Source organism: Rana temporaria, chromosome 12 (assembly GCF_905171775.1).
Source record: "Rana temporaria chromosome 12, aRanTem1.1, whole genome shotgun sequence".
Lineage (NCBI taxonomy): Eukaryota > Metazoa > Chordata > Amphibia > Anura > Ranidae > Rana > Rana temporaria.
In genome coordinates, this window is record NC_053500.1 from 52,816,694 (window position 1) to 52,840,295 (window position 23,602).

The window sequence follows — 23,602 nt, forward strand, 5'->3', positions numbered from 1 at the left end:
TTTTGATGCTCATGCATGCTTATTTTACATTGCAAAGATAATTCACCAAATTTTTATAACAAAGGCTTCGATAGGTTTGGAAAAAAGGTGCACATACCCATTTTTCCACAAAATAATGCAAAATAACTAAAGTTTCTGCTTCTTATATATGTGAGAGCATTGATATTATTTATAAGCAGTAACACTTAAATGTATTGTATACAGTTGGTGGAACCGTTAACCCCAAGTGGAGCCTTGCCGAACCAAGCACAGATGAGGATTCTGAAGGAGACCGAGTTGAAGAAGATGAAAATCCTGGGGTCTGGTGCTTTTGGCACTGTGTATAAGGTGAGAATTATTCATGCAATAAGGTTTTCCAGTATGGTGCTAACACCATTCCACTCTACAGAATGGTTAGGACAGTTGGGGGCAGATCAACGATATACAATCCTTCAATTATGTAAAGAGGTATTCTGAAGAACACTGTTCATCAATAAATCACTGTTCATCAATGTACTGAATCATGACCCATGTATATTCCTGTAAAACTCTTGCTTGGAAGAACCGCCAGTAGGCCAAGCCCTGGTTCACACTGCCGTGACTTGTCATGTGCCCAATTAACAGCAATGGAACAATTTTAATCGGTGCAACTCAAGTCACTCTGACTTGGAAAAAGGTTCCTGCACTACTTTGGGGCGACTTCAACATGATTTGCGTTGACTTCTGTTACTCGATAAAGTAGCCCCGAATTTGAAGCCACCCTGGTGTGAACCAGCACTGAATTCACAAAGCAGGAAAAAAGTATTCCTTTTTTTTTTTTTTTTTTAAACTGCAGTTATTTTAAATGGAGTCAAAGGACAATTGCAGTCAAATGTCCAAAATGAAGGTCCCTAGCCTTCTAGTTAAAGTTTTGTGAATTGAGCTTCAGGCTCAAGAATGAACAAAGTAGAGCTTTTTTTTGTGACTGCATTTAGCAGCCCCCCTGGTTTAGAAGGTAAGGCATGATTGACCCACACTCAAAATGCTTTGCTAACTTCTAGAGAACAGAGAATTGTACCTCTGCTGTACCCTGAAAATGCTACTGTTCGTCTTCAATCCCTCCTTAAAACTAGCAGTGTGTTTTCTAACCTGTGGATGTGTCTGGGCACTCCTGAGCCTCATAGCCATATATCGAAAGTGTGAAATGTACTGCTTTTGGTGATACTAGTGCTCTACTTACTGTTCACTTTCCTGGAGAGGAAGACATACTTGAGGACCTGCAGTGCAAGACTCTCCCTGATCGCTTAGGATTCTCCTTGAAAAAAGAAAGCCAACTGGCTGCTTACAGTGTATAAAATACAATCTCGTATAGATAAAAATAGTCTGCCGGCAAACTCAAAATTCAATCACCCATACTTCGGGTCACATGGGGCGCGATGGCTTCAGCTCGGCCCGACATGTTTCGTCACACGTGTGTCTTCCTGGAGCACCTGGGGAAACATGATTGAATTTTCGAGTTTGCCGGCAGACTATTTTTATCTACAAGAGATTGTATTTTATACACTGTAAGTAGCCAATTGACTTTCTTTTTTCAATAAATGTTATATAAACGGTATCACACTATTGGAGTTTTCCTTTGTATGATCTATCTCTGGTCGTATTGATCCCGCTGTGGATTTGTTCCATCATCGGAGTGTCCTAGAGGTTTTCCGGTTCCATATACCCTGCAGTGGTTGTTCTGCCTCTCTGTTTGACCATCCTAGCGATAGGTGGTTCCTACCATCTGGTAAGCGTCCCTGCTCACTTGGTGTGGAGTGTTATAAGAGGCCCTGCATGACTACTTGGTGGTGGAATAACTGTTTTACAATCTTTTGGACTTTTATGTATTTCAATTATAAGGATTTATTCTTTGCACAACTTTGAATTCATTTATGCAAGCTAACATTTATTTGCTATTTGGATGTTATGTATGCACTGTATATAATTTGACTAGCACAAATATTTTTTTGCTTTACATGTGTTTACCTTGTCTATATCACTTGGATTAATCGCTGCAGTCTTTTAAGCACAATTTATTCACAATATTTTTTAGCGCGGTATAAACCACACTCTTTGATATATTGGTCAAATAATTTTTTTTTTTATTCAGATTAGGGATGAGTGTGCATCTCCCCTTTTTGCACCTCATTGGTTATACATTTCCCCCTTTTCTTGTATACTTGATACATTGAATACAGTTAACAAGGATTCTGGAATCCATATATGTATAACGTATGAGACAAGGGATCTATGTTGTCTAGACAAAGATTATACGATAAATTATTAAATGCAAGTCAAGGTTAATAACTTTTTCATGGTGTTTCTTTTTATTTTAGGGTATCTGGATCCCTGATGGAGAGGACATAAAAATTCAGGTCGCTATCAAAGTGTTGCGTGAAAACACTTCTCCTAAAGCCAATAAAGAAATCCTGGATGTAAGTAGACAGAGATGCACAGTATGTATATGAGATTGTGGTTATATATTGCATTAAGAAAAACCAATGCAATAAATACCTATATATTAAATATTTGATTTAGGCCATTGTGGTTCCTGTTTTCTTATTTCCACAACTAGACTTGTATCTTTCTGCCTACTAGTGTGGAGTCTGTTAGGATAGAAATATGAAATCTATCATTCCAGGCTTGTCTTTGAATGGTGTAAACAAAGAGACTGTCATCCTCCTTTTTGCGCTATTAACCTGGGAAAATATTCAGATAATTTTTTTTTCCACCATTGGGTCAGTGACTTAGTGGGTAGTAAGCAAGGCTGAGGTTGACAGCACCTAAGCTTGCCCCTTCAAAAGTAGGTTAGCAATGGCATCTCCCAAATTACTTTTTTTTTTTGATAGGCTCCAGTTCTTGTGGCTCCACTAACCGTGATTTGGGCATTGTTCCTTTGCTTCTTCTGTTACAGGAGGCTTATGTCATGGCGGGGGTAGCAAGTCCTTATGTGTGTCGTCTGCTGGGTATCTGTCTAACATCCACAGTGCAGCTGGTTACCCAGCTCATGCCGTATGGTTGCTTACTGGAACATGTACGAGAGAATAAGGATCGCATTGCTTCCAAAGATCTACTGAACTGGTGTGTGCAGATAGCAAAGGTATGGTGCAAAGAAAACATTGATATCGATCTTTTTTTAACCTCAATCATTGTAGTATTGTCTGAACACTAGAGCCAGGGTCAGACCTACCATTTGTGAAGATACACAAGGGCCTTCTGGGACTTGGATGTTTATACTAGATATGGTTTGGGCTTTTGCTGGGACCCAGTCCCGTTTGTTGCATACTCCTGAACACTGCTTAATTCTAGAGCAGGTGAAAAATCAGAGACTTATTTGTAAAACCCACAGGGCAAGTTTAGACGCGTCGGTATGCATCAGTTGACTTGACAATAACATATAAGTACTAATTTGCAGTACAGTAAAACCTTGGTTTGAGAGCATTTTGCAAGACAAGCAAAATATTTTAATACATTTTGCCTTGATATACAAGCGATGTCTTGCTATAAGAGTAGCGTCATGTAACAACTGAGTATAAAAAAGGAGAGAGGAGCCTCTAAGTTTATTAATATGGTTACATTTAATGAAGGTTCAACATTAAGCAACTTAATGCTTCACTTAGAGGTGCCTCTCTTCTCTTTTTATACCCTGTAAAAAAAAAATATTTGATATACAAGTGCTTTGTATTACAAGCATGTTTCTGGAATGAATTATGCTCGCAAACCAAGGTTTTATTGTACTCCATTTTTTTTATATATTTAAGAGCATAGAAGGCTTTTATTTGTTCCAGTGTTTAAGGAAACACATTTTTTTTATTGTATGTATTTTATATGTGCAAAAAATGTAAACTATGTAATGAATGCATTGTTTCAGTACTGTAATTTTATTCAACAGTTACAGTATTAAACGGATGCACACTGCTACCTTCACACTGCAGTGCCATCTACAACATTATTATTCAATAAATCCTCTATTTGGCACGTAATCACTAGCTCATAACTGTCATAGTGATCAGATGACTGTAAACCACTTTGGTTGGTTCTCAGTCCTTAGTGGGTACCTGAGCCTGGCAGTGATAGCTGGGTTTTGGAGCAAACAACCGCACAAAGTGTCTGATGGCTCTCCAAGGGACAACAATGAATGTTTCCCCAGCACAGGGAATTGTGCTGGACATGGTGAATATAGACGTTGTGTGTGGGAAGGGAACCAAATTTTATATTGCAGGTACCGCCATGTTTACCAAGGACAGCTGGGTAACACATTGGCACAGTAGGTAAGGCTGATGTCCAGCCAGGAGAAAAAGATTAACTTTATAGAGGTGCTTCCTTATCTGCTGCAAAAACACATTTTTTTTTGTTTTTCCCCCTCCAGCATGCCCCCTATTATTATGCATTTTCCATGTTCTCCCTGTGGTGAAATGGCATTCGATCTCCTCTATGTAGTTTGCTGAAGAGAGCAGTTACGTGCTGACATCACTGCTTCCTTCTGTGGCTGGGTACGATCTCTGCAGCACTCAATCAAAAAAACAATCAGTCATTCATTGGCTGAACATCCGTGTATTCCTGTTGAATATTGGGAAATGTAGTCCCTGTAAGCAGGTGGGATGTGATGTGTGGCACCTGCAGAGGTCCATTCCCAGGCACAGTGCAATTTACAGAAAGTGATGACATCACAATGAGGAAATCAAATATTTATTTAAAAAGGCAATAATTTAAATGTTTCAGCATTTTTCTGTGCATGGGGAAGGGACTCTAGGAGTGGAAAGTGATCAGTAACCCAGAGTCTAGGTTTAGGATCTTTGGGTTTCTATAATCTAATCTAAGCAATAAGCTCCTCTGGTTGGTTTGTTTTCATCCCTGTCCAGAACTTTGATATAGTCTTACCTACTATAGTACCCAGAGTTATAATTTAATGCCCATTTAGTATCTAATGTATGTACCGGCGACAGCTATGTGACCCCTACAGCTCACTGTGGCATTGTTTGTGTGATAGGGCATGACATATCTAGAGGAGGTACGGTTGGTGCACAGAGATCTGGCAGCCAGAAATGTATTGGTGAAGAACCCAACACATGTGAAGATAACAGACTTTGGCTTGGCACGGTTGCTGGATGTGGATGAAACTGAATATCATGCAGATGGAGGGAAGGTAAGAAATCATTGTTCACACCAGTTAACTCTTTACTACCAATAAAAAAACATGCTAGTAATAAAGATGCCCTTAAATATTAAAATGTATAAATAAACTGTTAAAAGAAATAAGTCAAATATTTGTTGTCCAAGGTTTGTCGGCTGCCCTGTTTTATTGTAACCACTACCCCAAGTCAAAGCTTAGTTGTAGGAGAGGCCACGTGGCATCACATATTGCCTATTAGCTGTGCCACCTACAGAGGGGTAGTTGAAAAAGGTGGATTGGCAGATGGACTTTATGGGCACAACACGATTACCTAAAAAATTCTTAAGCTTTATTAAAAAGATATACAATACAATTTAAGAGAAACTAACAGTGAATAGTATGGCAAAACTCTTCATGACAAAAAACATAGAATCACAATAAACACACCACCTAACAATCCATATATAAATAGATATACTGAATTGAATGACACAAGGTCACCTCCTACAGTATAGTGGTAGATAGTAGTATAGCAGTGGTTAATAAAGGCGGTGTGTTGTATGTTGCTTAAATTTCAACTCGACATGTTGCGCGAATTTGATCGCTTCCTCAGGAGTTTTGATGTGATTTATTGAGTAGATAAAAATGTATTAAAACACATACGAAGGACGCGGTCAGTATCGAAACCAAGGTAACATGGATTACTCCTCAGACTGATTTTGAGGCCAAAGGGACAGAGTAAGAAACACAGTGCAGGGACAGGTACTCGGAACCCCAATATTTGGGGGACCAGTATAATAACCAAATTCCTAACAATGGCAATCCCTGGTCAACTATCCCAATGTCCAAAATTGTCCAGTAAAGCAGTATGCCACAAACAGATCTTATGATGAACAATCGCTTTTATACCGCCGTTGTGGGTGACACCCCTCTGATCTGCAGAGATGCCTGTTTTAATACATTTGTATCTACTCAATAAATCGCATCAAAACTCCTGAGGAAGCATTTCAATTTGCGCAACATGTCGAGTTAAGATTGGAGCAACATACGACACACCGCCTTTATCAACCACTGCTATATTACTATCTACCACTATACTGTAGGAGGTGACCTTGTGTCATTCAATTCAGTATATCTATTTATATATGGGTTGTTAGGTGGTGTGTTTATTTTGATTCAATGTTTTTTGTTATAAATAGTTTTGCCATACTATTCACTGTTAACTTCTCTTAAATTGTATTGTATATCTTTTTAATAAAGCTTAAGATTTTTTACGTAATCGTGTTGTGCCCATAAAGTCCATCTGCCAATCCACCGTTGTCAATTATTACATTTTCGAGACGTGGCACCTTTTACAATCCATCATATCCCTAGTACCACTGGGATGATATGACCCCCCATTTATTCATACAGAGGGGTAGTGTTTGTGAGAGCAGCTTGTATTGATGAGGGAACAGCACAAGCATTGGCAGCTGACCCAACACTGCATTTAATGTTCCAGGGGTAGTCTTAAAGCAGAATAAATGCATGTAAGGTACATATCTGTGTATGCTTTTTATACCCTGAGGTCACCTTCGATTGATTGAGTTAGCGGTTATAAACGCTTGCATATACCCAATGAAGTGACTGGCCTCAGATGATACACAGAGATATAACATATCCTCCTTCAAGTTGTAGCTGTTTATCTGCAGTCTTCTCTACATCTGTTCAAAGTGCTTAATTTTTAACCACTTACCTACCGCCTTATTGTAATATGATGACGGCAGGAACCCTTCGTCCCTCCAAGCCGCCGTCATATGAGGTTCTCGGCATTGAGGAGAGTGCGTAGTGGCACACGCACTTGCCACATCACTGGGGACCCGATGCGCATTCCCGGTGGCCGTGATGTCAGCCGGGCACCCGCGATTGCTCATCACAGAGCAGGGATGTGTGTGTGTGTGTGTGTGTGTGTGTGTAAACTGTGCATACTAGCACATTATGACGTACACTGCCTGGGACCCAATTTTTATTTACATTTTTTTGATGCGGTTTACTCCCGCTTTGAGTGCACTTCCACTTAAAGTGCCGGCTATTGTGTTTCAAGCATCTGATCCCTTCTAGGCCTGCAAACTCCATTATCTTAAAGAGACTCCTGTGACAAGAGGCTGCAGTCATGTAAGAAGGCTGATGGTCGTACTACACCAGCTGTTCAGTCCAATCCTAAATTCACGTCTTGTATTTTCTAGGTTCCCATTAAATGGATGGCTTTGGAATCTATTCTGCACCGGAAGTTCACACACCAGAGTGACGTATGGAGCTATGGTGAGGACCCAAGATGACAAAGGAAATAAAAATTCTGTTTTTTCACAAACCCCATCAAATCAACAACTGCTATGGAACCTGACAGATGGATCTTAGAATGTGATTGGTTGCTGTAGCAAAATATGGACAGTTCTTAGTTCAGATGTTTTAATAAATGAGGTCAATGTCAGGAGATACAAACTGGCTGGCTTATTCGATAAAGTGCAATAACCTATAATAGGCAGTTGAGTTTTAGTGTGCTGAACTATTTGACTCTATACCAGGGGTCTCCAAACATTCTAAACAAAGGGCCAGTTTACTGTCCTTCAGACTTTAGGGGTGCCGGACTGTGGCCATTGGGAGTAGAAAAAGTTCCAAGGTCGGTGGGGAAAAAAACATGCCCTATCGGTGCCATTGCGAGGAATTGTGCCTCATCAGTGCAGTCATTAGCCCCATTGTTTCTGTCATTGGGAGAAATTGTGCCCCATCGTTGGTGTTATTGGCAGGAATTGTGCCCCTTCATTGGTGTCAGTGGGGGGAATTATGTGCCATTGTTGGTTTCAATAGATGAAATGGTGCCCCAAGGGCAGGTTAAAGCCCCCTGGGTCGTAGTTTGCAAACAACTGCTCTAGACTAACCTTATAACGTAACCCCTCCGTGATTTTAGAGAGAAAACTATTTGGGTAGAAAAACCTTTAAACCTTGTTCAGTAGATCCCAAAGGCTTTAGTAGTCCTATGGTATGTTTTGTTTTTTTTTGTTTTTTTTTGTTTTTTCTCATCGGCATGCCAAAAGTCATCAGATCTCATTCGAGAACAAAAATGTTCCCAAGCTGCTCCATTTCAGTAGAAAATGTCCTTCCTAAACTATAGGTGTCAGTCACGATGATGTAATGGTGAGGGACCAACATGGCTCCCACTAACGCTTATTTAATTTTCATATTAGCAGGCATCCCCGCTTATACAGTACATACAGCAACATCATGTCAATGATATCTGTATGTGTTAGTGTATTAAGAACTTTGTTTCTGTATATAGTTAGATACTTTCTGCTTGATAGTGTTAAAAACAGACTCTGCAGTTTCTAATGATGCTAAAGTTCCACAGGACCACTGGGAGTCTGGGACCATGTGATCTAGCCTTTAGGTCAGATGAGGACGCTGAAGAGCAGACATTCTATCATAAACAGGGGTCAGTATCTACTTAAAGAGAGTCAGTCCAATAGTTACAGAAGCATACTTGAGGCTGCATAGAGACGCAGGTGTCGCAGAAGCTTCCATGGTGCAATGGAGTCACAGGATGCTCCAAGATCACTGTGTAAGAGAGGGGGCTGCGGACTCGCAGGAATCTGAGAGTTGGAAAGCTCTGGAATCAATGGGTGACACAGGAAAGCAGGGGACACTGGGGCTACCAGAGTCACATGAGTCACTGGAAGCACAGTAGTGCTGGGGTCACTATAGACACAGGCGTCACTTGAGCACAGTGGTCCTTGGAGACACGGGAGTCACTCAAGCACAGGGGTCCTTGGAGACACGGGAGTCACTCAAGCACAGTGGTCCTTGGAGACACGGGAGTCACTCAAGCACAGTGGTCCTTGGAGACACGGGAGTCACTCAAGCACAGTGGTCCTTGGAGACACGGGAGTCACTCAAGCACAGGGGTCCTTGGAGACACGGGAGTCACTCAAGCACAGGGGTCATTGGAGACACGGGAGTCACTCAAGCACAGGGGTCATTGGAGACACGGGAGTAACTGTAGACGCTGGAATCGCCAAGGACACATGAGTAAAGAATTATAAAGTTCTGGGGTCACGTGAGAGAAAAGCCATTGGAGTCACTGGAGATGTTTAGGTCACAGAGGTCGCAGGAGACACAGAGGTTACTGGAATGCACCAGGGTCACAGAGTCTGTGGAGGCACAGGAGTGCAGGCAACACTGGCATGCACAGGGGTGAGACACTGTAAGCACCGGTACTCAAGAGGCTTGGACAGCAGCTGAAGGCACAAGGGGGTCTGGCTACAGGCGTGGTGCTGAGAATTGCGTCATCTAACCCTTTAGGAAGTGCCTGGGATCTATCTGGCTGGGGCACCAGTGTGGCTCAGAAGCCAGCAGTCACATGCTGCACATATCTGGTGCTGGACAAGGTTAGCACACGTTCTATGTTCATACAAAGCAAGAAATACTTTTTCATTCAAAATAATAATGTGATTTAGTAATGCTGACCTCAGCCTTATAGATTAATGTATAATCTACTTTAAACGATCCAAAGTTGATGTCCTTCCAAACATGGAAAAGGTTATATATTGAAGTTGAAATACTGATTGGTGTACCGGTATTTATATGGGCTACTACTATTTGTGCATATATTTTATGCCCTGTCTGTGTTCACAAAAACTCTTGTTGCTTTAATTTTAGGGGTGACTGTATGGGAACTCATGACCTTTGGTGCAAAACCATATGATGGTATTCCAGCGCGGGAGATTCCAGACCTCCTGGAGAAGGGAGAAAGGCTCCCGCAGCCTCCTGTTTGTACCATCGATGTGTATATGATCATGGTAAAATGTAAGTAGTGACAGTTTATAAACCATCGTCTTAACTGCAGCATCCTTTTTGTTTTCCATTTTCATCTTGGGGTCACATGTGTAATATGTGCTGATTGTACTCATTCTAAGTTCAACTCTGACCCACATATCCAATAGTCACTTTCCAGTACTTCCATGTATGGGGGGGCATATGACTCTCTCCCCTCCTTTTTTTCATTTAGAGCTGGGACTTATGTGCAAGCTGCTTGCTGTGGGGGCACCCAACAGGTGGGGGGGCCACGATCTCAGAAGAGGGACCTGAAAAGAGAAGGATCTGGGCTTTTTGTCATTTTTAATTTTAAAAGACTTTACAATCGCTTTAAGGGTTGTCCTCAATCTCCTTTCTGTCTCTAAGGTGAAACATCATAGTTATGTTTAGACCCCTGATATTTCACCAAAGCCTCCCAACAGGGATCCTAAAAAATTGTAAAAAAAAAATGAAATTATGAAAAAATGAATAAAATAACAAAAGAAAAATACTGATACCAGTGGCGGAACTACCAGGGTTTCTTTTTACAGTTTCTTGCACCTGGGCACTGAAGGTTCTAGTTGCACCCCTGTACTGTCATTTGGGATGGGGGAGAGACCATAGTGCTGTGTAAACTCTGACCAGATCATCTTGGAGCTTATACAGATTTCTTATTTTTTTCCATTTGTACTTCACTACAGCAGCGGCAATAGCTGAACAGAAGGTGAGTATAAGCAGCAGGGTACAACAAGCAATTAGGGAAGCCTCTTGCTGTTCCCTGTGTTTGCACAGCATAGGCTTACTTTAAAGTGGTTGTATACCCGCATACTAGCTCATTATGAAATACTTACCTTGGAACGAGGTGTGGAGAACTTACCTGGTCCACGCCGAGCGAGATGTCATCTTGCCTCGGCGTGTCTTCCGGGTATCGCCGCTCCAGCGCTGTGATTGGCTGGAGCGGCAATGTCGTCACTCCCGCGCATGCGTGCGGGAGACTTCATTCCGGCAAGGTCCGGCGGCTGCTGGGCCTTTTGCTGAGGATCCCCGCTGCGCATGCGCCGCTGCAATCAGCGGCGCATTGCGAGGGGGATAACTCCTAAACCGTACAGGTTTAGGAGATATTCCTTATACCTACAGGTAAGCCTTATTATAGGCTTACCTGTAGGTAAAAGTGGTAGTAAAGCGTTTACTACCACTTTAAATACATATTGTTACACATTGTTGGCAAAAGTCCTGTCCCTAATGATAGTAGCTTGTTTTGCTACTGAAAAATCAGGCATCTGAAAGGTGCTGGGACTTTAATATAAGTTTATACAAAGTGGTGGGAGAGCAAAAACATTTGAAGAGCCCACTGACTCCGGTTAGGCTGCTCATGACAGACAAGGCTACCATCCAGCGTGTATCCCAGCAGGTTATCAGAAAAAAACATGTATACATGGAAGGAGTGCCAGACCAAAAGATAAAGAGTCCAATTTATTGGTATTATGCTAAAAGACAGCCAATGTGTTTCTGGGGTCAAAGGAACTCCCCATTCTATAGGGCTTTAGTTAAAAAAATGAGAACCTTGAATGGACTCAAGGCTTTCCTGTGTGAATCTTTCAGTCCATTTAAGGTTCTTATTTTTAATTGAAGCCCTGATAAAAGGGAAATTTTTTGACAGCCGAAACACGTTGGGATGCCTTTTAGCACAATACTAATAAATTAAATTGACCTCTCATCTTTTAAGCTTCATTTCCATGGACATTTTTACAGCCACTTTTCTGAGCGTTTTTTGCAGCTTAAAAACGGCTCTCCATGTTAGCCTATGGTTTCATGCCCACCATGACGATTTTGAGCTGTAAATGGCTGAGCCGTTTTTGAGCTGCCAAAAAAAACCCAGGACCAGTGCGTTCTGAAGCTCCAGCGTTAGAGCGGTAAAGAAGTCAGACGCCTGCAAACGTGATTTAACGAGGCTTAACGCTGTGTTAAGCCTCGTCCTGCGTTTCTTTCTCTATTCAAAATCAGTGGTTCCCTATGGGAGCCCATTGATTTGAATAGAGGTCGCACCAAAAGTCGGATCAGGATGATCCGACCTGCGGGGCGACTGGTGTGCAGAGAATCTTGAAGGGGGACCCCGCGCAAATTAAAAAAAAAAATTGCGTGAGGTCCCCCCCCAGGATGATACCAGACCCTTCGGTCTGGTATGGATTTTAAGGGGACTCCTACGCCGAAAAAAACGGTCAGGAATGGGGGTGGGGACGAGCGAGAGCCCCCCCTCCTGAGCCGTGCCAGGTCGCATGCCCACAACATGGGGACAAGGGTCTCTTCCCGACAACCCTGGCTCTCCCTGGTTCCTCTCCCGCTCTCCGGTGCCTTCTTCGGGGCTGGCCGCTGCTATCTTCTTGCAGCTCTTTTACTAGCAGCTGCCAGCCCGCTCCACTCTTCTCGTCGCCTTCCGCCTTCTTCTTCCGATGTTGCCACAACGCTCCCTCCCGCTGTAATGCCGGGTGTGTGGTGCGCGATGATTTATATAGGCCTCTTATGACGTCACAGTCCCAGCATGCTCCGGGAGCTGACGTCACCACCCGGAGTAGAAGGCGACGAGGAAGAGCAGGCTGGCAGCTGCAAGAAGATGGCAGCGGCCAGCCCAGAAGAAGGCACCGGAGAGCAGGAGAAGAACCGGGGAGAGCGGAGAAGACCCCCAAAGGCAGAAGAAGACCCCCAGAGAGCAGAGAAGACCCCCGGAGCTGGCTAATAAATTTTAAAAACCTGTGTTGTGTTTTTATTTTGACACTTTTCCTCCCGGTGAATGGGTAGGGGTACGATGTACCCCATACTCATTCACGTAGGGTGGGGGGCCAGGATCTGGGGGCCCCCTTATTAAAGGGGGCTCCCAGATTCCGATAAGCACCCCCCCCCATGTTGAGGGCATGCGGCCTGGCACGGCTCAGGAGGGGGCGCCCGCTCGTCCCCACCCCCATTCCTGACCGGCCGGGCGGCATGCTCAGATAAGGGTCTGGTATGGATTTTGATCCGACTTCTGGTGCAACCTCTATTCAAATCAATGGGCTCCCATAGGGAACCATTGATTTTGAATAGAAACAGCAAAACACGGCTGAAACTAGCGCGGCAAAACGTGCATTGAATTCAATGCAAAATGCGGGAAAAATCGTGTTAAAAACGCGTCTGTACTAGCTTTACAGCCCGTTTTTTAAAACGTCCATGGAAATGAAGCCTTAGTCTGGCGCTTCCATGTATGCACATTTTTTTTCTGTTTTTATACTATAAGCAGTAAGTAAGAAGCACAGAGGAGCACATTTTGCCATTTCACCGTAGTATTCTTGACAGAATGAGACATCTGAAAGCCATAAGACATTAAGTGAACTTTATCCTATTGGAGAAAAATCTTTTTTTTTTTCTAGGGCAGCAAAGGCCTTTTACAATTCTATTTTTGTGTTTTATATGTATACTTGTCTTGCCCACCTGTCCTGGGACACACCTCTATTTAATGGATTGTAGTGCCATTCATGTACATTGTACTGTTCTTTCCAGGCTGGATGATCGACTCTGAGTGCCGGCCCAAGTTCCGTGAGCTGGTCACCGAGTTTTCCCGCATGGCTCGTGATCCACAGCGCTTTGTGGTCATTCAGGTAAAAACAAAACTGCAAAGAGTTGAAAATGTATGCTAATATTATTTGGCCTACAATATACTTGATGACCATACAGGGAATGTTGGAAGTAATCTTTTCATATATTAAATATTATAGTTATAATTGTAGAAGATAATTACATCATTCACCAGGCTGCAGTCTGAGCAAGCTTAAAGCGTTCTTTTTTTCTTTTTTTTTCCAGTTAGGCCTTTAGCTTGCATGTGAACATCATGTCATAGTTCATATATTATTCACAACTTGGAACCATTCTGATTGGTTCCTGATCATTAGTGGGGATTGACGGTGACAGCCGCTTTTGATAATTAGCAGATGCCCAAAGTGTCAGCTGGTAGATGGTAAAAGACGGATGTCTATTAATCCCCCAATATGGGACATTGTGCCAAGGAATGTTAATATCCAGATTATGGCCCGGAAGGGATTAGGATAGTGGTTTGCAAATGTTTTATTTATTCAAATGGAGACCCAAAAAATGTATATTATATATTTATATTTAATATTCTTACTAATAAAATCTTACTGCACTATGGAGCTTTGCACCACCCTCTCACCTTTGTGTTTCTACAGGGTCTGCTGTTCTGTCTTGTTAGGTAGCTCCTAGTACTTTAATTATGGTAAATGAGTAAAATCCTAATTGGATGAGGTTTTAATCCAAAAAAGCAAGGCAAAAGGCAGGCCGCTTCTGCTGAGCACATGGTGCTCTGGCAATCCTTTATTATACAGTGGATATAAAAAGTCTACACACCCCTAATAAAATGTCAGGTTTCTGTGATGTAAAATAAGAGACAAATAAATAATTTCCAAGCTTTTTCCACCTTAAAGGGGTTGTAAAGGTACATTTTTTTCCCCTAAATAGCTTCCTTTACCTTAGTGCAGTCCTCCTTCACTTACCTCATCCTTCAATTTTGCTTTAAAATGTCCTTATTTCTTCTGAGAAATCCTCACTTCCTGTTCTTCTGTCTGTTACTCCACATAGTAATGCAAGGCTTTCTCCCCGGTGTGGAGAAAGTCTCTTGAGGGGGGAGGGGGCGAGCAGGCAAGTCAGGACACTCTCTACTTTGCAGATAGAGAAAGGGGCTGTGTGTTAGTGTGAATCCTGACACTCCTGCTCGCCCCCTCAAGAGGCTTTCCCCACACCAGGGAGAAAGCCTTGCATTACTGTGTGGAGTTACAGACAGAAGAACAGGAAGTGAGGATTTCTCCGAAGAAATAAGGACATTTAAAAGCAAAATGGAAGGATGAGGTAAGTGAAGGAGGACTGCACTAAGGTAAAGGAAGCTATTTAGGGATTATTTTTTTACCTTTACAACCCCTTTAAGACCCCATTCACACCTGAGCGTTTTGTAGCTTGAGGCCTGAAGCTACAAAACGCTGAAGGGGAAAAAAATCTTTTATTCTCTATGGAGATGGTTCACATCTCCACTCCAAAACGCCTGAAGCTCAAACAAGTTCTAGGATTTTTTTTTTTTTTTACAGATTTGGGCGCTTTTCTACTTTTTACATTGGTGACCTTTTGACCTGTACAAAATCGCAGCAAAAACGCTGTAAAATTGTGCGACTTTCTGCCTGAAAACGCTATGCTCAGGTGTGAATGGGGCCTTAATGTGACCTATAAATTTTACAACTCAGTTGAACAACAAACCAAATTCTTTTAGGTAGAGGGAAGTAAAAAAAAAAAAATAATATGGATGCATAAGTGTGCACACCTTAACCTAATACTTTTGTTGAAGCACCTTTTGATTATATTAAAGCACTCAGTCTTTTTGGGTATGAGTCTATGAGCATGGCACATTTTTGGTAATATTTGCCCACTCTTCTTTGCAAAAACACTTCAAATCTGTCAGATTGGGCGGGCATCTCCTGTGCACAGCCCTCTTCAGATCACCCCACAGATTTCCAATCGGATTCAGTTCTGGGCCTTGGCTGGGCCATTCCAAAACTTGAATCTTCTTCTGGTGAAGCCATTCCTGATTTGGATGTTTTGGTTCGTTGTCATGCTGAAAGATGAAGTTCCTCCTCATGTTCCGCTTTCTAGCAGAAGCCTGAAGGTTTTGTGCCAATATTGACTGGTATTTGAAACTGTTCATAATTCCCTCTACCCCAAAGCATGATCAAGCACCACCATGCTTCACAGTGGGTATTGGTGTTCATTTTTTTGTAAAACAAAGATTATGTAAAAAATAGTAACAAATTACAGACTTAAAGCAAAACTAAATGTGCAAAACATAATGTGAACAGGCAGGCTTTTTATTGCAGAGAAAACATGTAGTGTCTCTTCTGAAATAAAGTACACTTGTCTACCCGTTTTGGAATCCACCGCGGAATGTACACTGAGATGCATGTGTACGTTAGTGATGTCATCTTTTGTGGACCAATCGAAACGGCTAAAGACTGGCACCCTCTGTAGCATTTTTATTTTTTCTTCTTGCGCACGTTAAAATCTGATTTATTTATTTTTGGCTATAAAAATTAAAAACCCAGAACACATAATATGAATTTTAGTGCAAACAAACAAAATATTACAGCCCCTTTACTGGTAAAATCTAAAAGATGGGGTTGTGTCAAGTAAGTAGATCCCAAACATGTCAAAATTCCGTATGTCTGTGCAATTTGCAAAAACCTATGGTACCAAAATTCTGCATAGGTGAACTTTTTAAAGCCTTTATAACAGGGAATTTTGACCCTAGAATTCTTGCTCTCACTCCGCCGTTCGTGACAATACCTCACGTGGTGCACAATGGGATGCTGATGGGCATTTTTTTTTTTTATCCTCTATAGTTAATTTTTTTAATACTTTTATTTTATTTTTATTATTATTTTTTTAACTGTATGTTTTTTTACAAGGAAAATACCAAGCCCCCTATATGACAGTATTAGGCAGGTGATGGGTCCTGTTTATGGACCTGGCTGAACATCTTGAGATTATCCCATGACACCAGATCCTTTATCTCTTTTAGGATGACGAACTCTTGGCTCAGGCCAGCCCCTTGACTACACAATTCTACAGTGAACTATTAAGGGAGGTTGGCATGGAAGAGTTGGTGGATGCTGATGAGTACCTTGTTCCTCACCATGGATTCTTTGGGTCTGAAGATCCCACGCTGGAACATCGCAGTAGAATATCGTCTCACCAGGTATGACCAACATTCCGTTTTGTTATGCTAGAGAAAGAATCGCCTTTTGGAGCTTTTTAGGCCAATTTTTTTTTTTTATATACTTTTATGTATAGTGAATGAGCTGCCTAAATTTAAAGCGATTGTTTAGATTACGAGAAAAGTTATTTTCATTCACCTATATGCGGTTTTGGTGATTTATAGCACTATTCTCTTCCATGGGAAAGCCAGGGCCATATGAAGTCTGAGCGTTACATAAAATTAATGGCCCATTCGGGCTTTTGCACTTTTTAACATTATTTTAGCACTGCACAATCTTTTGTTTTAGTTCTTGTTGCTGATTATCAGCATGTGCTGGCTGGCTTTTGGTTTATATTTGTTTTGGGTTACGAGGTGACATTTTTAAAAAAAAATGTTTTCACAAATAAGTGTAAGAAGTCAGTGATGCTGCAGCTGTGCTAAAATCAGAAAGCCCCCCCCCCCCCCAAATCAACTTAACCACTTGAAGACCAGGTCTTCTTCTGACACTTTTTGTCTACAAACAAAAAAAATCTGATTTTGAAAATGACATTTTTAAGCAGAGGTCCTAGAGAATAAAATGGTGGATTTTGGAATTTCTTAAGCGCACTGTAGTTGCACAAGAATACACTTTAACTACTTTGACCAGCAATATGGTCCGGGGGTTTAGTGGTTAATAAATCTTAATGTGCACAAACACAATACCCAATTTTTTGGTAACATCGAAAAGATGGAATTATGCCAAGTAAGTAAATACCTAACCTGTCACGCCTTAAAATTGTGCGCAGGGACTGTTCTAAACACGGGAAACATGTGCTACTTTACAGGCATACTAGACACCCAAACCCCCCCATGAAATTTAAAGGAATATTTCACTTTTATTGTTTCACTATAAGCATTATTAAAATCACTGCTCCCGAAAAAACTGCCGTTTTTTAAAACTTTTTTTTGCATTGGTCCAGGTCCCCAAACACTTTTTATGACAATAACTTGCCTATTCACTTTTAAAATTGGCACTTTTGATTTTTCATGTTCGTGTCCCATAGACTTTAACGGTGTTTGCGTGTTCGAATGAATTTTTTGCCTGTTCGCATGTTCTGCTGCGAACCGAACCGGGGGGGGGGGGGGGGGGTTGGGTGTTCGGCTCATCCCTAATTTGTGTGTGTGTGTATGTGTATGTATATATATATGTATGTGTGTGTGTGTGTGTGTGTATATATATATATATATATATATATATATATATATATATATATATATATATATATATATATTATGTGTATATGTATACATTAAAATATTTTTTTCTCCCATGCCGTAAGGCTGTGCTTGTACTTACCCGATTCTTGGATGGCACTGTGCTCCCCACGCCCAGCAGTAGACTGTTTCTGTCATCCTCATGTCCAAAGCTGGTCTATGGGCATGATGACCTCAGCAAAGGTCCATTCACAAGACCGCTAGGGGGGTGGGGTGAGGACGGTCTTGCGCTTGGAGGATCGGCGGATTAGGTAAGTATATTTCCGCCGTTAACCCATGCCATGTGGGCATAGCCCCACTACATGGGGAAAAAACATTTTTTTGCCCGCAGTTCTTCTTTAAGTGTGTGTATATAGAATCCAGAAACCACTTCTGCAAACACTGACAACCATTGTCATATTTTCTTATTTCAGAGCGCAAATGAGAACCATCGGCCGTTGTTGGATGGCACAGCTCCCGTGGTCCTTCTAGCTCGCACTTTGTCACACGAATCGGCTGCCAGTGGCTCTGATGATCTTAGTGACAGGGACGATGTGTTTGATTCACTTCCCAGAGATCACAGCCTTAGACACAGGTACTGCGAGGATTCATTAGAACTTCGAGGAACTGACGTGATCGATGGAAGGATGGTGGACATCAATGGTTATGCATCTCCAGCATCTCCTGCATATCCTTCAGGTACAGAATACCACTGAGGGGTCTACTGGTGGTCTTTCCAGAATACCATGTACATTTGCAGGCATGTGCAACCGAAAGATCTGTGTTGATATGGTGCTGGCATACTGGGACACAGCAATGAATCCAGCCCTGTCTCAATGACTGAATGCTTTTACATGTATTGGGCAAAAGCCAGTTTAACTTGCTTATGCCCGGGTAACATGGCTGCACAGAGGGTGGGCTCACTGGGTGCTTCCAACACAGAGACCGAGCTGTCACTGTAGCTCCCGGTCTCTAGTAATCACAGTGGTCATGTGATCAGGCAGACCTTTCCACACCCCAGGTAAAGAGAAGGTTGGGTGGGAAGAGGTTAAATTGTTGCTCCAGATAAACATTTTATAAGTTGTAGACAGAGTAGGGAAATGTTAGCACCCCTGTCAGGCTTTTATTGCTGTTGAGAATTCCTACCACTTCCTGTTCCAGTACAAATATTGTGCAGGAACAAAAAGTGAGGGGATATCTTCCATTGGGAAACCTGACATTTTACCTTTCCTTTCTTGAGAATGTATGGAGCACAGAGCTGGGCGATTTTGGCCCCAAAAAAAATCTGCGATTTAAAAAAGAAAAAACTCGATTCACGATTTGCCGTTCCTAAGGAGTTTTTGGGCGAGGCCGCGGCTTCGGCCTAGTCCGCCGTGATCCTGGGAAAAGGCGGCGGCCTAGCCTAAAAAATCCTGCCCGCAGCTCACCGCAATCCTGGGAAAAGCCCGCGGACTAGGCCGAAGCCTTGCCTAGTCCGCGGTGTCCGGCCTCGCCTAGTCCGCGGTGTCCGGCCTCGCCTAGTCCGCGGTGTCCGGCCTCGCGGCCTTTTCCCAAGACCGCTGTGAGCTGCGGGCAGGATTTTTTTAGGCGAGGCAGCGGCTTCGGCCTAGTCATCTGAGTGCCGGTCCTATGGGAAAAAAAAAACGATTTGGTCAAACTCTGAATCTATTTGACCTCCCAACTCGATTCAAATCGATTTTTTTTCCCCAGCCCTAAAGGAGAACAGCAATAAGACTGCAATAAAAATTGAGGTTCTAGTCTTTCCCAACTATGTCCAAAACATAGAAAGGGAAAATACAGGTTGGGGGTATTCTGTAATATTTTAAATCCTGACTGTGCCCCCACTGGAGAATATTTATCTTTTCCTTTTTTGCTTCCTGTGCCTCCATAGAGGAGATTTCTCTATATGTCATCTGGACAATATAAGGTAAATTTACCTTATTGGAACCATCAATAAAATGCTTGCAGAGGTTTTAAACCTTCCCCACTCTTCCTGTTCTGTGTTAGGCTGGGTTCACACTGATGCGATGTGGGAACCCCAGCGATTCCTGTGTTTTTCCCGCACCACATCAGAATCGCAGGCAGTTCACCGCTGTGGGTGTCTATAAAGTTAATGACACAACCAAATCGGTTCGCAGAATGCACTGCGAACTGCCTGCAATTCTGTTGTGGTGCGGGAAAAACACAGAAATCGCTATGGTTCCAGCACCGCATCAGTGTAAACCCAGCCTAAGACAGAACAGGAAGAGTGGGGAAGGTTTAAATTGGATTGCATGGGTATGAACACCCATGTGATACGATTCCAGTGCAGCCAAAAAAAAGGGTCCTGCACATTTTTTGTGCAGGTCCAGTGCAATTTGAGCCATACAATATGGCTATAATCGCACCGCACTGAATTTGCATGTCATTTGTACAGGAATCTGGTGCAGCTCTGCTTAGAAACCAATCGGGGTTCCAGTTTTTTTTTTTTTTTTTTTTGTCAAAGCTTAATTGAAAATTTAAACAAGCTGAAGTTACAAGCTGATTGGTTTCTTTGCAGAGCTGCACCAGATTTCACTCTCTCCAGTTTTAGTAAATCAACCCCAATGTCTCAGGAGGGAGATTTCTACTTCCACCTCACTTGTGCGAATGAGGGAATTCACACAAGCTGGCAACCCATCTATGGTCAGTTTACACCTATCAAATAGAAAGGAATGAAGAAGGCTTCTTCCAAATGGACACAGCAGTAATTGAGTCTTTAAACTTTTTCCCCCATGCAATCCGATATACGAGGGGGCGATATTGAGCCTTACCCAGAAAAAATGAAGCTAGGAAGCTGTCCCTGCCACACTATTCTACATATCCCTCAGGAAGTCGCTGCACTTGTGACATCTGTCCTGCAGCTTCTTGGGTCCCTGCAAATAAAATTCTTCTGAATGCTGGTATAACCTCTGATTTGCACCATTAGTTGACTCTGGTACACTCCCAAATCCTTGTCCCTTTTAGGTGTTTTTTGAGATTGGGGAACAGGTATTAGTCAGAAGGCGCCAGGTCGGGTGAATGTGGCATCACTTTGAAAGCCTAAGGAGGTCAGTTTTGCAATTGTTAGTTTCACCTGCAGGTTGTGTGACGAGGTGTTGTCATGCGACAGGATGACGCCTTTGGAGAGCTTTCCTCAATGTTTTTCCTTGATATTTTGCCTCAACTTCATCAATCAAGCACAGTAATATGTTGCATTGATGGTTGAACCCTTTTGGATGTTGTCCACCAGCAGAATTCCCTTCTTATCCAAAAATACTATTGCCATTTTGTTCTGCCCTGACTTTTGTACAATGGAACTTCTTTGGTCTGGGGGAACCACTGTGCCTCCATTCCTTGGACCAGGGACTACGGCCTTCCAGCTGTTGCAGAGCTACACGTCCCATTAAGCATGGTAAAACTCTGACATTCAGAGACATGACTAGGCATGATGGGAATTGTAGTTCCTGAACAACTGGAGGGGCATAGTTTGGAGACCCCTGCCTTGACTGTGCCTTTGTCTCAGGATCATAACAGTAGATCCATGTCTCATCACCGGTTACCAGTTTGTCCAGGAAATCTGACTCCTTTCTTGCAAAATGCTCCAAAACTGGCACCGCTGTCTCCACGCGTTTCCTCTTTTTTATTTGTCAAAAGTTTTGGGATCCACTTTGCTGCAAGCTCTCTCATTTCCAAATCATTGTGGATAATGGCACCAACTCTCTCACGTGATATTCACAGATATGTAACAATACTTTTGGCAGATATTCGGAGGTCCTCCATGATCATGTCATGGATGGCTTTCACATTTGCAGGCACAGAAACAGAAACAGACCTTTCATTGGGGAAGTTTTGGCCAGTTGTAAAATTGACAACCCAACATTTAACTGTTGCCTATGAAGGGCCACCCAAAGTTTGTGGCATTTCATCATGGATCTGCTTCGCGCCTTTCCCTTGGAGAAACAGGCCCTATACTTTTCTACATTTTTCTGGAGGTGCCGCCATGTTTATTTGGACCTGAAAAAGAAATAAAAGTTAAACTCCTAGGTAGTTGATTTTTGCACCATTGTATATAGATAAATTGGCCAGTACACCCTGCAATTTACAGCTTGTTATCTCAATTTTTTTCTGGGTAGGGCTCAATACTTGTAACGTCACCCCAGCCAGTCTGCAGCAGTACGCTGGTATAAATGATCTGCTGATGTTACAGGCATCATGGAACTTGGTTGGCAACAAATTTGTCTAGACGAAGGAGCAGATGTACTCTTCTTTTTTTTTTTTTTTATTCCAAAAATAATTTGATGACTGATGGAAGTAACATATGTCTTTGAGTCACGTACAGAGGCGTTGGCACTTAGATTTGTTTGGCTGAAAGGTAGTATGAACTGCATAAAATTAAGTTGGAGCCAAAGCATTCTGAAGAGTCATCCAGAAAATAAGTGGGTCTCTGAACTGCACTGATTGATCGCTGTGGGTTCAGATGGGCATTTAATGGATTTGGTTCTTGCTGGCAGAGTGGTGGAAGGTCAACCCTTAATTGCTTTTCCCACAAACATTTGCCTCAATTTTTGGATTTAGGGCTCATGCACAATGCATCTCAAAGAAGTTGCTCCTACAAGATTTTTAGCTCTCTTTTTATTCTGCCTGGGAACTCCCCTCCATGTTAACCAATGTGTCCATGCACATAATGGCTTTTTCAGATGTTTACGGGCAGAAAAATAGGAGCTTTCTATTTTTCTGTAGAATTGGCTTGCTCCTGAAAACTGCTTTCAGGGTGGCTCCTGTTCCTTGCATGGAGCCACCTGTGCATGCATAGTAATAGCTGCAGTCTACCTGCTGATGTTCTGTGTGAGCAACTTCCCCTTTGCACGCAGCCCACAAGGGAACATTCGTTCAGCTCTGCCGCCATTTTTAGAATCTTTTTTTATTTATTTTTTCATTCTCTTATTTAATGAGGTAGAGTGTGATGATGTCACTGTCCTTCCTCTTCACCTCATCCAATCAGAGGACACCTTTTATGTATTGATGAAAATGCAAGGCATTCTATGAATGGCAGGGCCAAGCGAGTGACTCCTTGTAATCTGTGGGCAGAGGGGAAGCAGGACCTGGAAGATCACTGCTTGTTCCAGTTCCTTAGGTATAAGATATGCATACTTGCATACTGCCAACCTGAACCTAGGTAAGTCTACCATCCAAAAACATTCTGGCTTTAAAGTGGTTGTAAACCTTGCATACAGTGCCTTGCGAAAGTATTCGGCCCCCTTGAACTTTGCGACCTTTTGCCACATTTCAGGCTTCAAACACAAAGAGATAAAACTGTAATTTTTTTTTTGAAGAATCAACAAGTGGGACACAATCATGAAGTGGAACGAAATTTATTGGATATTTCAAACTTTAAAAAAAAATGAAAAATTGGGCGTGCAAAATTATTCAGCCCCCTTAAGTTAATACTTTGTAGTGCCACATTTTGCTGCGATTACAGCTGGAAGTCGCTTGGGGTATGTCTCTATCAGTTTTGCACATCGAGAGACTGAAATTTTTGCCCATTCCTCCTTGCAGAACCGCTCGAGCTCAGTGAGGTTGGATGGAGAGCGTTTGTGAACAGCAGTTTTCAGTTCTTTCCACAGATTCTCGATTGGATTCAGGTCTGGACT

The 23,602-nt window shown here is 42.3% G+C and overlaps 1 protein-coding gene across 1 annotated transcript in view; it reads left to right on the forward strand.

Annotated features, from left to right (window-relative positions):
- Window positions 1–23,602, forward strand: part of ERBB2 (erb-b2 receptor tyrosine kinase 2) — a 183,774-nt gene that overhangs the window by 157,029 nt on the left and 3,143 nt on the right. The window contains exons 18-26 of the mRNA XM_040330030.1: window positions 205–327; window positions 2,334–2,432; window positions 2,912–3,097; window positions 4,988–5,143; window positions 7,336–7,411; window positions 9,803–9,949; window positions 13,469–13,566; window positions 16,542–16,718; window positions 18,386–18,650. Coding sequence (XP_040185964.1) covers window positions 205–327; window positions 2,334–2,432; window positions 2,912–3,097; window positions 4,988–5,143; window positions 7,336–7,411; window positions 9,803–9,949; window positions 13,469–13,566; window positions 16,542–16,718; window positions 18,386–18,650 — 1,327 coding nt within the window. The remainder of the gene's footprint in view (window positions 1–204; window positions 328–2,333; window positions 2,433–2,911; window positions 3,098–4,987; window positions 5,144–7,335; window positions 7,412–9,802; window positions 9,950–13,468; window positions 13,567–16,541; window positions 16,719–18,385; window positions 18,651–23,602) is intronic.